At 38.5% G+C, this 14,058-nt stretch overlaps 1 protein-coding gene across 1 annotated transcript in view; it reads right to left on the bottom strand.

Moving 5' to 3' along the window:
* CNTNAP5 (contactin associated protein family member 5) overlaps nt 1-14,058 on the bottom strand; it is a 472,018-nt gene that overhangs the window by 266,748 nt on the left and 191,212 nt on the right. Inside the window, exon 4 of the mRNA XM_058195711.1 lies at nt 36-183. Within this exon, the coding sequence (XP_058051694.1) occupies nt 36-183 (148 nt within the window). The remainder of the gene's footprint in view (nt 1-35; nt 184-14,058) is intronic.

The following is a 14,058-nucleotide window of genomic DNA, read 5'->3' as shown; positions in this document are numbered from 1 at the left end:
TTCTGGTATATGGTAGGATACATTTCAATACTTACTGTATGAGCATCCGAAAGCTTCAACCCGCAGACCAATATTTCCATTCGGGTTCCATGTCACAGGCACAAAGCGTACAAAGCGAGCTTTAACAGAGTGAAGGAATTTGTGCTGGACCACACTGTCAGCATTGACATTGCCTTGGAAAACCTGAAAAAAGAAGAAGAAGCCTGGATGTAAAATAGTGTGTGTGTGTGGGGGGGGCATTTTTAACAAATAAACTCCGTGTGGTAATTCATTTCATCCCAGCAGATTCAGTTCATGACAAAATAATAGCCGGTGGTTCTGAAAACCAGGATGCAATTATCGCTTCTCTGATAGGTAACTGTCCAGCCTCTGCTTACATGCCTTTAGGATTCAGCCTCTTCCAGGGCAGTTTGTTCCAACTATCAAATATCTCATAATGCAAGGAAATTTCTTTTTATGCTTAGCTACAATCTGCTTCCTTGCCATTTATATTCCTTGAGGTTAGACTTGCTCTCTAATGCAAGGGAGAATGATTTGAAAATCACTATCGTTATCTATTCTCAAAGCTTTTATTTTCCAGGCTAACAAACCTCAGCTTCTTCAGTGCTTGCTTCTAGGACGTGGTTTTCAAACTCCAATTTCTCAATGCATTTCTTGCGAAAGACATAGACATAAGTATAGACATGCTGATTTACGTGTTTATAGAATCCAGCATTACCATGTAGACAGATCAATACCAAATAATTTCCCCCCACTCAGTCTGGATACTATATTTTTGCAACCATAGCTCCAAAATATAGTAATTTTTTAAACACTGGTACTAGTACTGGTATTACTAGTAATGTGTGATGATCAAAGGTGGCAAGAAAATATCTAATGCCTAGATACAACCAGAGGTCCTTGTAAAATTGCTGCTAAAATGTAGGTTTTAATGTTCCAGAAGGAGAAAACATTACATGTGTGGGTATTGATCATATTCATTGAATTTAAATTCAATATGGGATTCATTTTCGTACCCACTACCTACTTATATTTCCTAGACATTCCTACTTGGATTATATACACCAGGCCAGGCGAAAGGGCAACTATAAACCTTGATCAGAAAACATTGTGTGCTGTGGCTCTAATAGCCTTTCTTGGAATTCCACTAATTTCCTCTCAATAAATGTATTCTTTTACCTGGCCAAGACTATCCCTTCCTATTATCTGCTTTATTTAAAAAAAAGGATAATAAAATTGTTTATTGGTATGAAATGATATCATGAAAATACTTGAGATCTTCAATTGTCTTTTTAAAACAGAATGTAAATACATGAATGTTTTGACCCAACTAAAATATACCATTATTATTATTATTTTTTGCAACTTTACTTTTCACTTGGAACTTAACATCAACCATTAAAAGAGACCATATTGCTGTTATGCTTCCCTCCACCCCAAAACCAAGAATTTCTCTCTCCTGTGTGTGTGTGTGTGTGTGTGTGTTTGCATTTTTTTTTTTTTTTGGTGAGCTGCTCTTATTTACATCACCTGGGAACTAGAGTGGAAAGAAGGTAAATGGGGGACAAAGATTAATATTTTAAGCATCAACCTCCAGCTTAAAGCTGTAAAACGCAAACAGAAAAGATGTAAGTTGGCAGAGACACTGAGGGATGGGGAAGAGCAAAAGTCCCCTTTAGAAAAGACAGTCAGTTCCACAAGGCATCATAAATTAAATGGCTCAGGCTGATGTGCAACTTTCAATCTCACTTGATGCCAGAAGCCTCAGGACAGCTAGCCCCAGCATATTTAGAGGTCTATATTAGCTAGCTACCACAGTGACTGTGGCGATTATCTTCTTTCCCACTTTATTAGGTAAGTAATGGGGTAAGGTTTGAACTGTACATGGAAGGAAGCCATGTTGGCCCACACTTGAAGGATGAGATAATGAACTGGGGATGAATTACTTTCCAAGGGATTTTATAAGAAGTAAATGTGGGGTTCGTATCTGCCAAAGTCTCAGCAATGGCTGAAACGAAAGAAAAAAAGAAGTTTGTGAGTTGTATCGCAGAAAATTTGCACTATTGTATTCCCAAAATAAAAAGGATCAAATGTGAGCTTCTGCCCAATACGTTTACATAACAATGCCAAACTGAAATACAATGCCAACCACACTCTTGAAAACATTTTAAGAGGATTTGATGCACATACCACATTTATGATTTTTGGGGAAACCAACTTATTGCAATGCTTCCTTGAAAAAAAATGACTGTGAGAATCCAGTTCATCAAATGCCGTTGATGCTAAACTGCTAAAGTTTGTTACAATATGTTCTGAGCAAATCTAAAGATTCATATTTTAGGATGAATCTTAAGGATGAACATACATCACATTATGCAATATATAATAAGAAGATAAGATAAGATAAGATAAGATAAGATAAGATAAGATAAGATAAGATAGAATAAGATAAGATAAGATAAGATAAGATAATATTATCTTTTCCACATATGTATTATTGATGAAAACTGGTCATCACCAGTTTTCATGTGGTGAAACATATACACAAAATGTGTGTATATATTTGTGCGTGTACACTGCAAAAGTACAGATGTGGAAGTGGGGGAAAGGGAAAACAAATTAAACATAGAAGTAATCCACCTGATTCCTTTTCTTTTCTCTCTTGGTTTAGAAAACTATATCTTCTGGAGTGTAATGTCTTTTTGACAAGAATGTTCTGTGACATTTTGAATTTATTATTATACCATCAGGAGAAAATATTTGTCAGGTTATCTGTTCTATGCTGACTGGAAAGATGAGAAGGCTCTCACCTCTTATCTAAATTCTATGAAAATACTATACAAAAGGAATGCCAACTTGGAAGCAACCAATCAAAGCGATCACTGAGGAAAAACTAAATCTGTGGTATTATTTCTGGAACTTGCTTTTGTTTATTTTTGGGAAAGTGAGCAATATATATTCAAATTTGGGGTTAGCTGAGTGGGTTTTATTTTTTTTAATCTAACCTAAGGAACTGACTACTCTTCACATATAAGCAGAGAAGATGACCTAGTCTACTGGGGAAAATAGTAGATGATAAGATACTGCCTTCCACATGACTGCATTTTTTTTTAATACAAACAAACATAAAAACATCTTCAATCCAGATACAGTGTGTCGGTAGGTTGATTACAAATCTTTTGTGCAATTTCAACATATATGTATCATTAATTTGTCTAATCTTACATTTTGTCAAACTAATATGTATCCAAATGTTTTAACCAATTGATCCTTTAATTAACAATGATATTTCATTCTCTCATTTCATATAAATTATTCTAAATTAATATTTTATTTTATTACATCATTCATTCCATCATCTTAAATCATTGTATCATTCAACAATCCTTTCCTTATAAAAACCTCTCTCAAATCTTTTTTAACATATTTTCCTTCTAGCCATTGATAAAATAAATCCCATATCTTATAATATTGTTTATCTTCCTGTTCTCTGATTTCAAATGTCAATTTACTCATTTCTGCACATTCCATTATTTTCTTAATAATTTTATCTTGCAATGGTAATTTCTCACTTTTCCAATTCTTAGCAAATACAATCCTAGCTGCTGTTACAACATTCACAATCAAATATCTCAATTCTCTATTATAAGTTTCAGGTATGATCCTCAATAGAAAAACTTTTGGATTAAAGTCTATATGCTTTTTTATCATTTTTTCCAACCATGTGTAGATTTTAGTCCAGTATCTTTTAGCTTCCGCGTATGTCCACCACATATGGTAATATGAACCAAGTATCTGTTGACATTTCCAACATTTTTCAGATTTATTCTTGAACATTCTGGTTATTCTTGTCGGGGGTAGGCACATGACTGCATTTTAACTGCAAGATTCATTCAAACAGAAATACACCTATCAAGAGCAGCTAAACTGCCTACCTTCTCTGTTTAATGTTTGAGATCAAATATGGCAAAAAATATAAGTATTTTCCTATTGCAATGTTTTACATTAGGCTGGGACCAGAAAAAACAGGCATTAATTCCCCATTTAAGCATGGAAGTATGATAGCTTTTAGTTAGTCCAACCTATTTCACAAGGTTGTTATTTTCACAAGGTTGTTAATTTAGGAAAAAAATGCGGAGAGATCTCTGATCTCTGCCTTACTCTGAACTCCTAGAAGAAAGTAGGGTCATAATTTTATTAAATAAATAAAATATATCAGCTGACTGCAATGTTGCCATGACCGGTTCCTTATTTGAGACATTTCCTTGAAGTTGGATTGTACTACACCACAGTATTTGAACTTGAATGGAAACCCTGCCCTTCAGCTGGTGACTCAACAGATGATTGAAAAAAATCCTTCTTTTGCATTCCTCTCACAAAATCTGGCTGCCTGGAGAAGATGTGAATTGATTTCTTGGATTCTCCTTGCCTCCTGAGAGTTCTTCAGACACCAGGTAGCCAGCCTGAACCTCAAACAAAACAAAACAAATTCAAGCTCTTCAATCCTCCATTTCCCCACTGTAAATGATTAAAGTCAAGAATTAATAATCTATGGGGATTACTTGAGAAAATTCCATTTGGCTGCTGGATTGACGGCAGATTCCTCCTCTCCATCCCCCATAACCCATTCTCTGCTTTCTACTTGTCTTTTTTTTTTTTGTAATCATATAATTATTTTTTGTGTGTTTTTTTTAAATCATTGTTTATTTTATTGCTCTATTGTCTTATTTCTGTTCACACCCTTGTCATTTTTTTTCTTCCTTTTAATTGTTGTAAACTGCCAAGAATAGCCTTACGGCAAGATAAATGACAAAGAAATTTAACAAATAAATAGTAAAGAAAGAATTGGTTGTATTGTCCAGTGCTAACTTGCAATAATTTCTCCTTAGTTCTAGGTTGCTTCTCTCCTTGATTAGCTTCCACCCATTGCTTCTGATCCTGCCCTCAGGTCTTTGGAGAATAGCTTGACTGCCTCTTCTTGTGGCAACCCCTGAGATACCAGAACACTACTATTGTATCTCCCCTAGACCTTCTTTTCATCAAACTAGACATACCGAATTCCAGCAATCATTCTTTATATGTTTTAGCCTCCAGTCCCCAATTCATTAGCTGAAGAAGAAATTATGAGAGGGCAAAAATTCATGTTGTGCATATCACTGCTTGTTCCAAATGAGTACAGATATCAAGCACCTGGTGAATACTGATAGGACAGGACAGGACAGGAAAGGACAGTTGGAAGGGATCTTGGAGGTGTTCTAGTTCAACCCCCTGCTTAGGCAGAAAACCCTACACCACTTCAGACAAATGGTTATCCAAACTCTTCTTAAAAACGTCCAGTGTTGGAGCATTCACAACTTCTGGAAGCAAATCATTCCACTGAGAGGTAGGTTGCAGCAGGTTCTGACCAATTCTGGAAAACCGGTAGCAGAAAGTTTGAGGAGTTTGGAGAACTGGTAAATACCACCTCTGACTGGCCCCATCCCATCTATTCTCTGCCTCCGAAGTCCCAACTGATCAGGAGGAAATGGGGATTTTGCAGTAACCTTCCTCTGGAGGGGGAGGGAATGGAGATTTTCCAGTATCCTTCCCCTGCCACGCCCACCAAAACACACCCACCAAGCCATGCCATGCCCACGCCCAGCCAAGACACACCTACAGAACCAGTAGTAATTTTTTTTGAAACCCACCACTGATTAATTGTTCTAACTGTCAGGAAATTTCTTCTTAGTTCTAGGTTGCTTCTCTCCTTGATTAGTTTTCACCCATTGCTTCTTGTCCTACCCTCAGGTGCTTTGGAGAATAGCTTGACTCCCTCTTCTTTGTGGCAGCCCCTGAGATATTGGAACACTGCTATCATGTCACCCCTGGTCCTTATTTTCATCAAACTAGACATAATGGCTGACCATCGGTGGCGAGTCATTGGCCCCGATGGAGAGGGTGCGCAACTTAGGCGTCCTCCTGGATGAACGGCTGTCTCTAGAAGATCATTTGACGGCCGTCTCCAGGAGAGCGTTCTACCAGGTTCGCCTGGTGCGCCAGTTGCGCCCCTTTCTGGACCGGGATGCCCTATGCACGGTCACTCACGCACTCGTGACGTCTCGCCTGGATTACTGCAATGCTCTCTACATGGGGCTCCCCTTGAAGGGCATCCGGAGGCTACAGTTAGTCCAGAATGCGGCTGCGCGGGTGATAGATGGAGCCCCTCGTGGCTCCCGCATAACACCCATCCTGCGCAGACTGCACTGGCTACCTGTGGCCTTCCGGGTGCGCTTCAAGGTTTTGGTGACCACCTTTAAAGCGCTCCATGGCATAGGGCCGGGTTATTTACGGGACCGCCTACTGCTACCGAATACCTCTCACCGACCCGTGCGCTCTCATAGAGAAGGACTCCTCAGGGTGCCGTCAGCGAGGCAATGTCGTCTGGCGACGCCCAGGGGAAGGGCCTTCTCTGTGGGGGCTCCCACCCTCTGGAACGAACTACCCCCCGGACTTCGTCAGCTTCCGGACCTTCGGACCTTCCGCCGCGAGCTTAAAACATACTTATTTAATTGCGCAGGACTGAGTTAGATTTTAAATTTATGGGTTTTAAATTGGGTTTTATTCCTATATTTTTAATTATTGGGCTTTTAGAATAAGTTTTTTAATTGTTTTTATATTGTATTTATGTGTTTTTTAAGTGCCTGTAAACCGCCCTGAGTCCTTCGGGAGATAGGGCGGTATATAAATATGATCAAATAATAATAAATAATAATAATAATAATAACCAGTTCCTGCAACCATTTTTCATATGTTCTAGCCTCCAGTCCCCTAATTATCTTTGTTGTTCTTCTCTGCACTCGTTCTAGAGTCTCCACATCTTTTTTACATTGTGGTGACCAAAACTGGATGCAGTATTCCAAATGTGGCCTTACCAAGGCATTATAAAGTGGTATTAACACTTCACGTGATCTTGATTCTATCCCTCTGTTTATGCAACCTAGAACCGTGTTGGCTTTTTTGGCAGCACACTGCTTGCTCATATCTAAATGGTTGTCCACTAGGACTCTAAGATCCCTCTCACAGTTACTACTATTGAGTAAGGTACTGCATATACAGTACCTGTGCATTTTGTTTTTCTTGCCTAAATGTAGAACCTTACTTTTTTCACCATTGAATTTCATTTTGTTAGATAGCACCCAATGTTCAAGTCTGCAAAGATCCTTCTGTATCTTAAGCCTATCTTCTGGAGTATTGGCTATTCCTGCTAGCTTGGTTTTGTCTGCAAATTTGATGAGCTTCCCATCTATTCCTTCATCCAAATCATTGATGAAGATGTTGAAGAGTACTGGGCTTAAAACAGAGCCTTGGGGTACCCCACTGCATACTACCCTCCATGTAGATGCAGTTCCATTGAGAACTACATTTTGAGTGTGGTGGGTCATCCAGTTATGAATCCATCTAGTGGTGATGCTGTCTAACACATATTTTTCTATTTTATCAAGTAGTAGGTTATGGTCTACTTTATATTGACAGAATTCCTCTAGTCCACTAATTTTGTCACTTTGTCAAAGAATGCAATAAGATTATTCTGGCATGATCTGTTTTTGACAAACCCATGTTGGCTTTTGGTTATTACTTTGTTTGCTTCTAAGTGTTTGCTAATTCGTTGCTTGATTATCTGTTCCAGAATCTTCCCAGGTATTTAGGTCAGGCTGATGGGTCTATAGTTTCCTGGATCTATTTTTTCTCCTTTTTGAAGATGGGAAGTACATCAGCTCTTTTCTAGTTGTCTGGCAATTTCCCGGTGCTCCAGGATCTTTGAAAGATATAGTTCAGTTGTTCTGAGATCTCGTCTGCCAGTTCCTTCAGAACATTGGGGTATAATTTATCTGATCCTGGTGATTTGAACTCATCTAGGGTAGACACGTGCTCACTTACCACTTTCTTCCCTATTTTAACTTGTGTTTCTAATCTGTTTTTTGTGGTACTGTTTTTCAAGTTGTTATAAATTCAGATGGCTTTAGGTAGAAGTTTCTTCAAGCAACAAACGATTATAATTGGTCCAGCATTTCAACTTTCCCATCTGTACGCACAAAGAGTCCTTCATTGAACATGCCCATTGTAGGTAATGAGGCCAGCATGTTGGATTGGACTCCATTACTGACCTAGGGTAATTGAGTTAATGGTCTAATTTTAAAAAATAACTTCTGCACAATATCTGCAGATACTTCTGGTAACAGCTGTCTATCCATTTTTTTTACACCTAAAAAAGAAAAGCAGGCACTATTGGGGAGGAATTTGATATTCCATACTTGTTTCCTTCAATTTTAACAGATTCCTACCCACAATATGCCATCTGCCAAATATGAATTTAATTTTCAGAGGGAGAAGAATTTCTCCTTTTTGCCTCAACAAGTAGTTTCAATCCATCTGGGTTCAAATAATCTCTACTGTTGCACTGTTAAATCTCAGAAAGTCAATATCTGGATGGTAGTCCAAATATTTCTGAATAAAAAATATTCATTAGAATTAAAACCCACTGAACTTGATAAAACTGTTCTAAGTGGGTTTTATATATATATATATATATATATATATATATATATATATATATATATATATATATATATATATATATATATATATATACAGTCCAACAATTTATCACTTATTTCCCTCTTTGAACTGAGAGGAGCAAAATCCATTGCCAGACATAGCATATTTACTGGGGGTGGGGTGGGGGACCTCTTCTTAGTCATACCTCTACCTCTGTGTCTCTAGTTCAGCGTTTCCAGGAGTTGAAACCCATGTAGTTTAAAGTTGCCAACATTATGAAACACTCTCTAATCCAGCGGGCACCAACTGGTGGTCCATGGACCACTGATGGTCCACGAGAAAATTTTGGTGGTCCTCAGAAATATTTTTTTGCATTTTTTATATTGCAATAAATCAGGGGTCCTCAAACTACTGCTCCTGGGCTGGATACGTGCAATGAACATTTGTATTGCTGCAGAGAGCCTCCCCCTTTGGGGTCTTTTTGTGTGGGTCAGAGGGGGCAGGAATTCTGACTTGGAGTCTGCTTCCGCCTTCTGGTGTGGAGCTCTGGATGAAGGCTGAAGGGAAACGCCACTGGTGGCGAACAACTGGAGGACCTTGTTCCAGTGGGACTGCATCATGGCTTGGAACTGGCTGACCATTTCAGCCCGCTTAGCCTGCAGGCGCCGGTACCTGGCCTTGCACTCATGCAGGTCTTCCCTCTGCTTGGGAAGCTATGCCCCTAGTCCTCAGTGAGGTGCTTGTGCTGAGTCTCCTTCTCTGTCAGATCCAATTTGAACTGAGCCAGCTGTTTTGCCAACTCTTTCTCATGGTGGCTTCTTAATTCCAACAACTGCTTCCTGTTGGGCCCTACGGAGCCTGGGCAGGCAGGCGAAGAGTGGCTGGGAGGGGAGGGGTGAGTAAAGACCAGTGAGGCACCCCTTGATGAGAGTGACATTGAATTGGCCACACCCACCCAGTCACATGACTACCTAGCCACGCCCATCAGTCATTAGGCAGATCATATTAGTGGTCCGTGGGATTTAAAATTATGAATTTAATGGTCCCTGAGGTCCGACAGGTTGGTGACCCCTGCTGTAATCTATTCAGCAACTGTAGTCTAATCCTATAACTCTTAAAACATAAACTTTAAATGTTAGGATTTTTCAACTGCTACAGGTAATTTACCTATTTCCCACTACATCACAGGTTAAAACATAAGAAATTCTTTGACAAAAAAATTATCCTTTCCTTTATATTGGTTCTCAAACTGAATGCCTGGAGGATTATGTCCATAATTAGATCAATTATTTCAAATGGCAAGAAACAGTTATACAGTCTATGTTATGCGAAAATCGTGAAAAATACAGGGATAAGAGAAATTGAATCCTTCATAATCTAAACTCCTTCTCTGAGGATTAAAAAGACGATTATTTTCAAAGACCATGTTTCATTGGCTTACTTGTAGGAATTACCTAAAGGCTTTGCTGCTCTTATATTGCTCTTAGAAACAGTAAAAAAAAAAATCTCAAACTAGTTTCTTGTTCAGTCTTCAAACTACCTAAATCATGACAGAAGTATCAAATTGCTAGAGTATTAAAAAAAAAAATGATTTTAAGTGGCCTGGTAGTGTTGCATTGTTGTCAAAGCAGTTCCTTGCTTCAGTCAATTCTGTGGCTCCTTTGAACAGTTGAGTATAAATTTCCCAGTATAACTTCATATAATATTAGGACAGAACGACTATATTGAGATGGCATAAAAATACACGTGAGTATCATCATTATCAACGTTAGCAAGGACATTATAAAACCTATGTACAAAAATAGTAGCAGGGAAACCCACGTATGCACCTACACAATTCTAACTTTAGCCATATGTGGTTTTCTGTTAAATGTTTCTTGGTCTTATTACCAAGTTTTATTTTCAAGTTACAGTCACATAGCTACATTGAAAATGTTAGTCTTCAGGTAATCTGGGAATCTTCATTAGCTTTGATTAGCAACCAACTACAGGTAGTCCTCGACTTGCAACAGTTCATTTAGTGACCATTCAAAGTTACAATGGCACTGAAGAAAATGACTTATGACTGTTTTTCACGCTTACAACCATTGTCACATCTCCATGGTCATGTGATCAAAATTCAGATGCTTGGCAACTGACCCATATTTATGATGATTTCAGTGTCCCAGGGTCCTGTGATCCCCTTTTATGACCTTCTGACAAGCAAAGTCAATCGGGAAGCCAGATTCACTTAACAACCTTGTTACTGACTTAACAACTGCAATGGTTCACTTAACAACTGTGGCAAGTAAGGTCATAAAAATGAGGCAAAACTAACTTAACCAACGTCTCACTTAGCAACAGAAATTTCGGGCTGAATTGTGGTCATAAGTCGAGGTCTATCAGTATATTCTTCAATTTAATTGAGGAAATTATTACATGTTCAATACAGGTACTCCTTGACTCACGACCATAACTGACCCCAAAATTTCCTTTGCTAAACAAGACAGTTGTTAAATAATTTGCCTCATTTTACAAACTTTCTTGCCATGGTTGTTAAGGGAATCTGGCTTCCCCATTGACTTTGTCAGATCAGATGACCACAAGACAATGCAACCATCATAAATGCATGCCAGTTGCCAAGCGTCCTAATTTTGATCACATGACCATGGGGATGCTACCATGGTTGCAAGTGTAAAAAACAGTCATAACCATCACTTTCAGTGCCGTCAAACAGGCACTGAATGAATGGTTGTAAGTCAAACACTATCTTTAGTGACTACATGTATTATGTTCAGAAGTTGTATGACAGAATTTAGCATGCAATGAATGACCTTTATGTGATTTAACAATGTAGGGAATAATGTCAAAAAGTAGCATTCAGAGTTTTTATATATATATTTATCAACACTGATAATTTTTAATCAGCTACAGTAGTGGCCAAAATTGTGGAAACCTTTTGGGAAAAGTGTATTTTTGAGGTTTGATACCACTTATAATAATACCACTTTTTTCCTGGAGTTTCAAGATAATCATATTCCACTGCTGGGATGGCCTGAGACTGGCCCAGACCTTAACCCAATTGAAAATCTATAGAGCCAACTCAGCAATAAAACCCAGTTAATAGAAGCAATCATTCAATCTTGGTTTCACATTAGAACAGCTGCAGAACTAAAAGACTTGGTTAACTCCATAGGAAAATGTTATAAGGCCATAATTCATGCTAAAGGTTACCCAAGTAAGTATTAATTGACATGGTAATTTTTGTATCTCATTTTTTCTATGGTGATAATTTTTGTATATCTCGATTTTTCTAAGTGTTTTACTTTTCTTCTTTATATTGTAACTGCTATTCTAATAGCAAGTCCATCATGAAAGTTATTGTATTACATTCTTGATTAAATTATCTTTCCATTGATATATAATTTTATGGTACTATTCCTTTAAAAGTGGTGTTATAAGCTAGTTTTAGAAAATACACTTTTCCCACAAAAGTGGGAAAATACATGTTTCCACAATTTTGGCCACTACTGTAGCACAATATTTTTTGTTCTTGCCAGTTTGGACTAATAGGATTACACTGGGGCAAAATGTTTTGTTATTACATGCCACAGAAATCTCAAAATTCAGAGGGTTTTTTCCCCCTTCATTTTACTCATAAATATTTGACATTTTCTCATGTAAGAGAATAATTGAAGTTTTGTTTAAAACTGCAGGTTTTGGTGGGGTTTTTGTTTTCAAATTAGTGTTGACTCTTCTCAGAGGTGGTTTGCCAATGCCATCTTCCGAGGGCCATCAGAGAATGATTGGCTAAAGGTCATGCAGCTGGGTTCATGGCTAAAGTGGGTATCAGTGTTCCAAGTAATACATCTTCCAAAAACAGAATTCCGAGGCTGATAGATTCCTCATCTAAAGAACATATTTATTGGATACATCATATCAGCACAGCTAGTGAAAACCAGCTCTAAAATTTGCTGTGGTTTTAGCCTAATTAAAAGAGCAAATGTTTCCCTCCCCAGATGTTACCATCACATTGTCCAATGACAGTAGCTGGCAGGCTGCTCTGTCACTCATCTCCTCCTTCAACTACCACCTGTTTGGATGATCTTGGTTCTCACAAGATAACTTTTTGTTTTGACTGTTAGCCAGTCTATCTACTTCCCCCTCCCTTCCCCCTTCCAGAGATCATGGCAACTATGAGGCAGCAAAAGCCAGGTTCACTTCAGAGTTGACAGTGGGACTAGAACTCACAGTTTCCCAGTTCCTTGCCTGGTGCTTTAACCATCACATCAAACTGCCTCTCAACAAAATAATATTGCAGGGAAGGTTCTTTTCAATTCCCTCCTTCCCCCCTTGTTCTTAAAACAGAAGAAAAAATATGGACAAAATCTATCATTGTTTAATGATATAGGAGATTATAATTTGTGCCCTCTTGTATAAGCTGGGAAAACTATAGAATCAATATTTGCTTTATAGGGCAGGCAGAAATCTCATAAAATGACCTTTAAAAAAACTCGTGTAGAAATCATAATTTTAAGAGTGTTGGGACCTTCATTTCTCCTACTTGATGGAATTGGAATAATATTTACCTATGATTTAGGAATATATTACAGTTGGTTGGGCTTACATAACAGGCTAAATGAATACCAGTTAGCTGATGGAATATTATCACCTGCAACAATAACTCTGGGGGAATATATACTCTGTGTGTGTGTGTGTTTGTATCATAATCTTCATTTAACAACCCCATAATCCTTTATGGGGTGGAGTCTGGGAAACTGAATGGAGCTAGCAGAGTATTTTAATGGCCAGATGGATGCCCTTCCTGTCGTCAATGCAAAGTTTTGTTCAGCAGATATATTCTCAGTGTGCCCAGAGAGAGAAATATCAGCCTCTACCTAGGATCGAACTCACAGCTGACCCTCTAGGCCACCACTCTATATATATTTATATGTATGTATGTATATATGTGTGTGTGTGTGTGTGTGTGTGTGTATGTATGTGTGCATGTGTGTGTGTGTGTATGTATGTGTGTGTGTGTATATATGTGTGTGTGTGTGTGTGTGTGTGTGTGTGTGTGTGTGTGTGTGTGTGTGTGTGTGAGGGATGGAGTAGTACAGGGGCTAGGACGTTGAGCTTGTCAATCGAAAGGTCGGCAGCTAAGCGGTTCAAATCCCTAGTGCTGCCATGTAATGGGGTGAGCTCCCGTTACTTGTCCCAGCTTCTGCCAACCTAGCAGTTTCGAAAGCACATAAAAATGCAAGTAGAAAAAATAGGGACCTTTGGTGGGAAGGTAACAGCGTTCCGTGCGCCTTTGGCATTAAGTCATGCCGGCCACATGACCACGGAGACGTCTTTGGACAGCACTGGCTTATTGAAACGGAGATGAGCATCGCCCCCTAGAGTTGGCAACGACTAGCACATATGTGCAAGGGGAACCTTTACCTTTAGAATAGAATAGAATAGAATTTTATTGGCCAAGTGTGATTGGACACACAAGGAATTTGTCTTGGTGCATATGCTCTCAGTGTACATAAAAGAAAA

Source organism: Ahaetulla prasina, chromosome 1 (assembly GCF_028640845.1).
Source record: "Ahaetulla prasina isolate Xishuangbanna chromosome 1, ASM2864084v1, whole genome shotgun sequence".
Lineage (NCBI taxonomy): Eukaryota > Metazoa > Chordata > Lepidosauria > Squamata > Colubridae > Ahaetulla > Ahaetulla prasina.
This window is presented reverse-complemented; position numbering and strand designations above follow the sequence as displayed.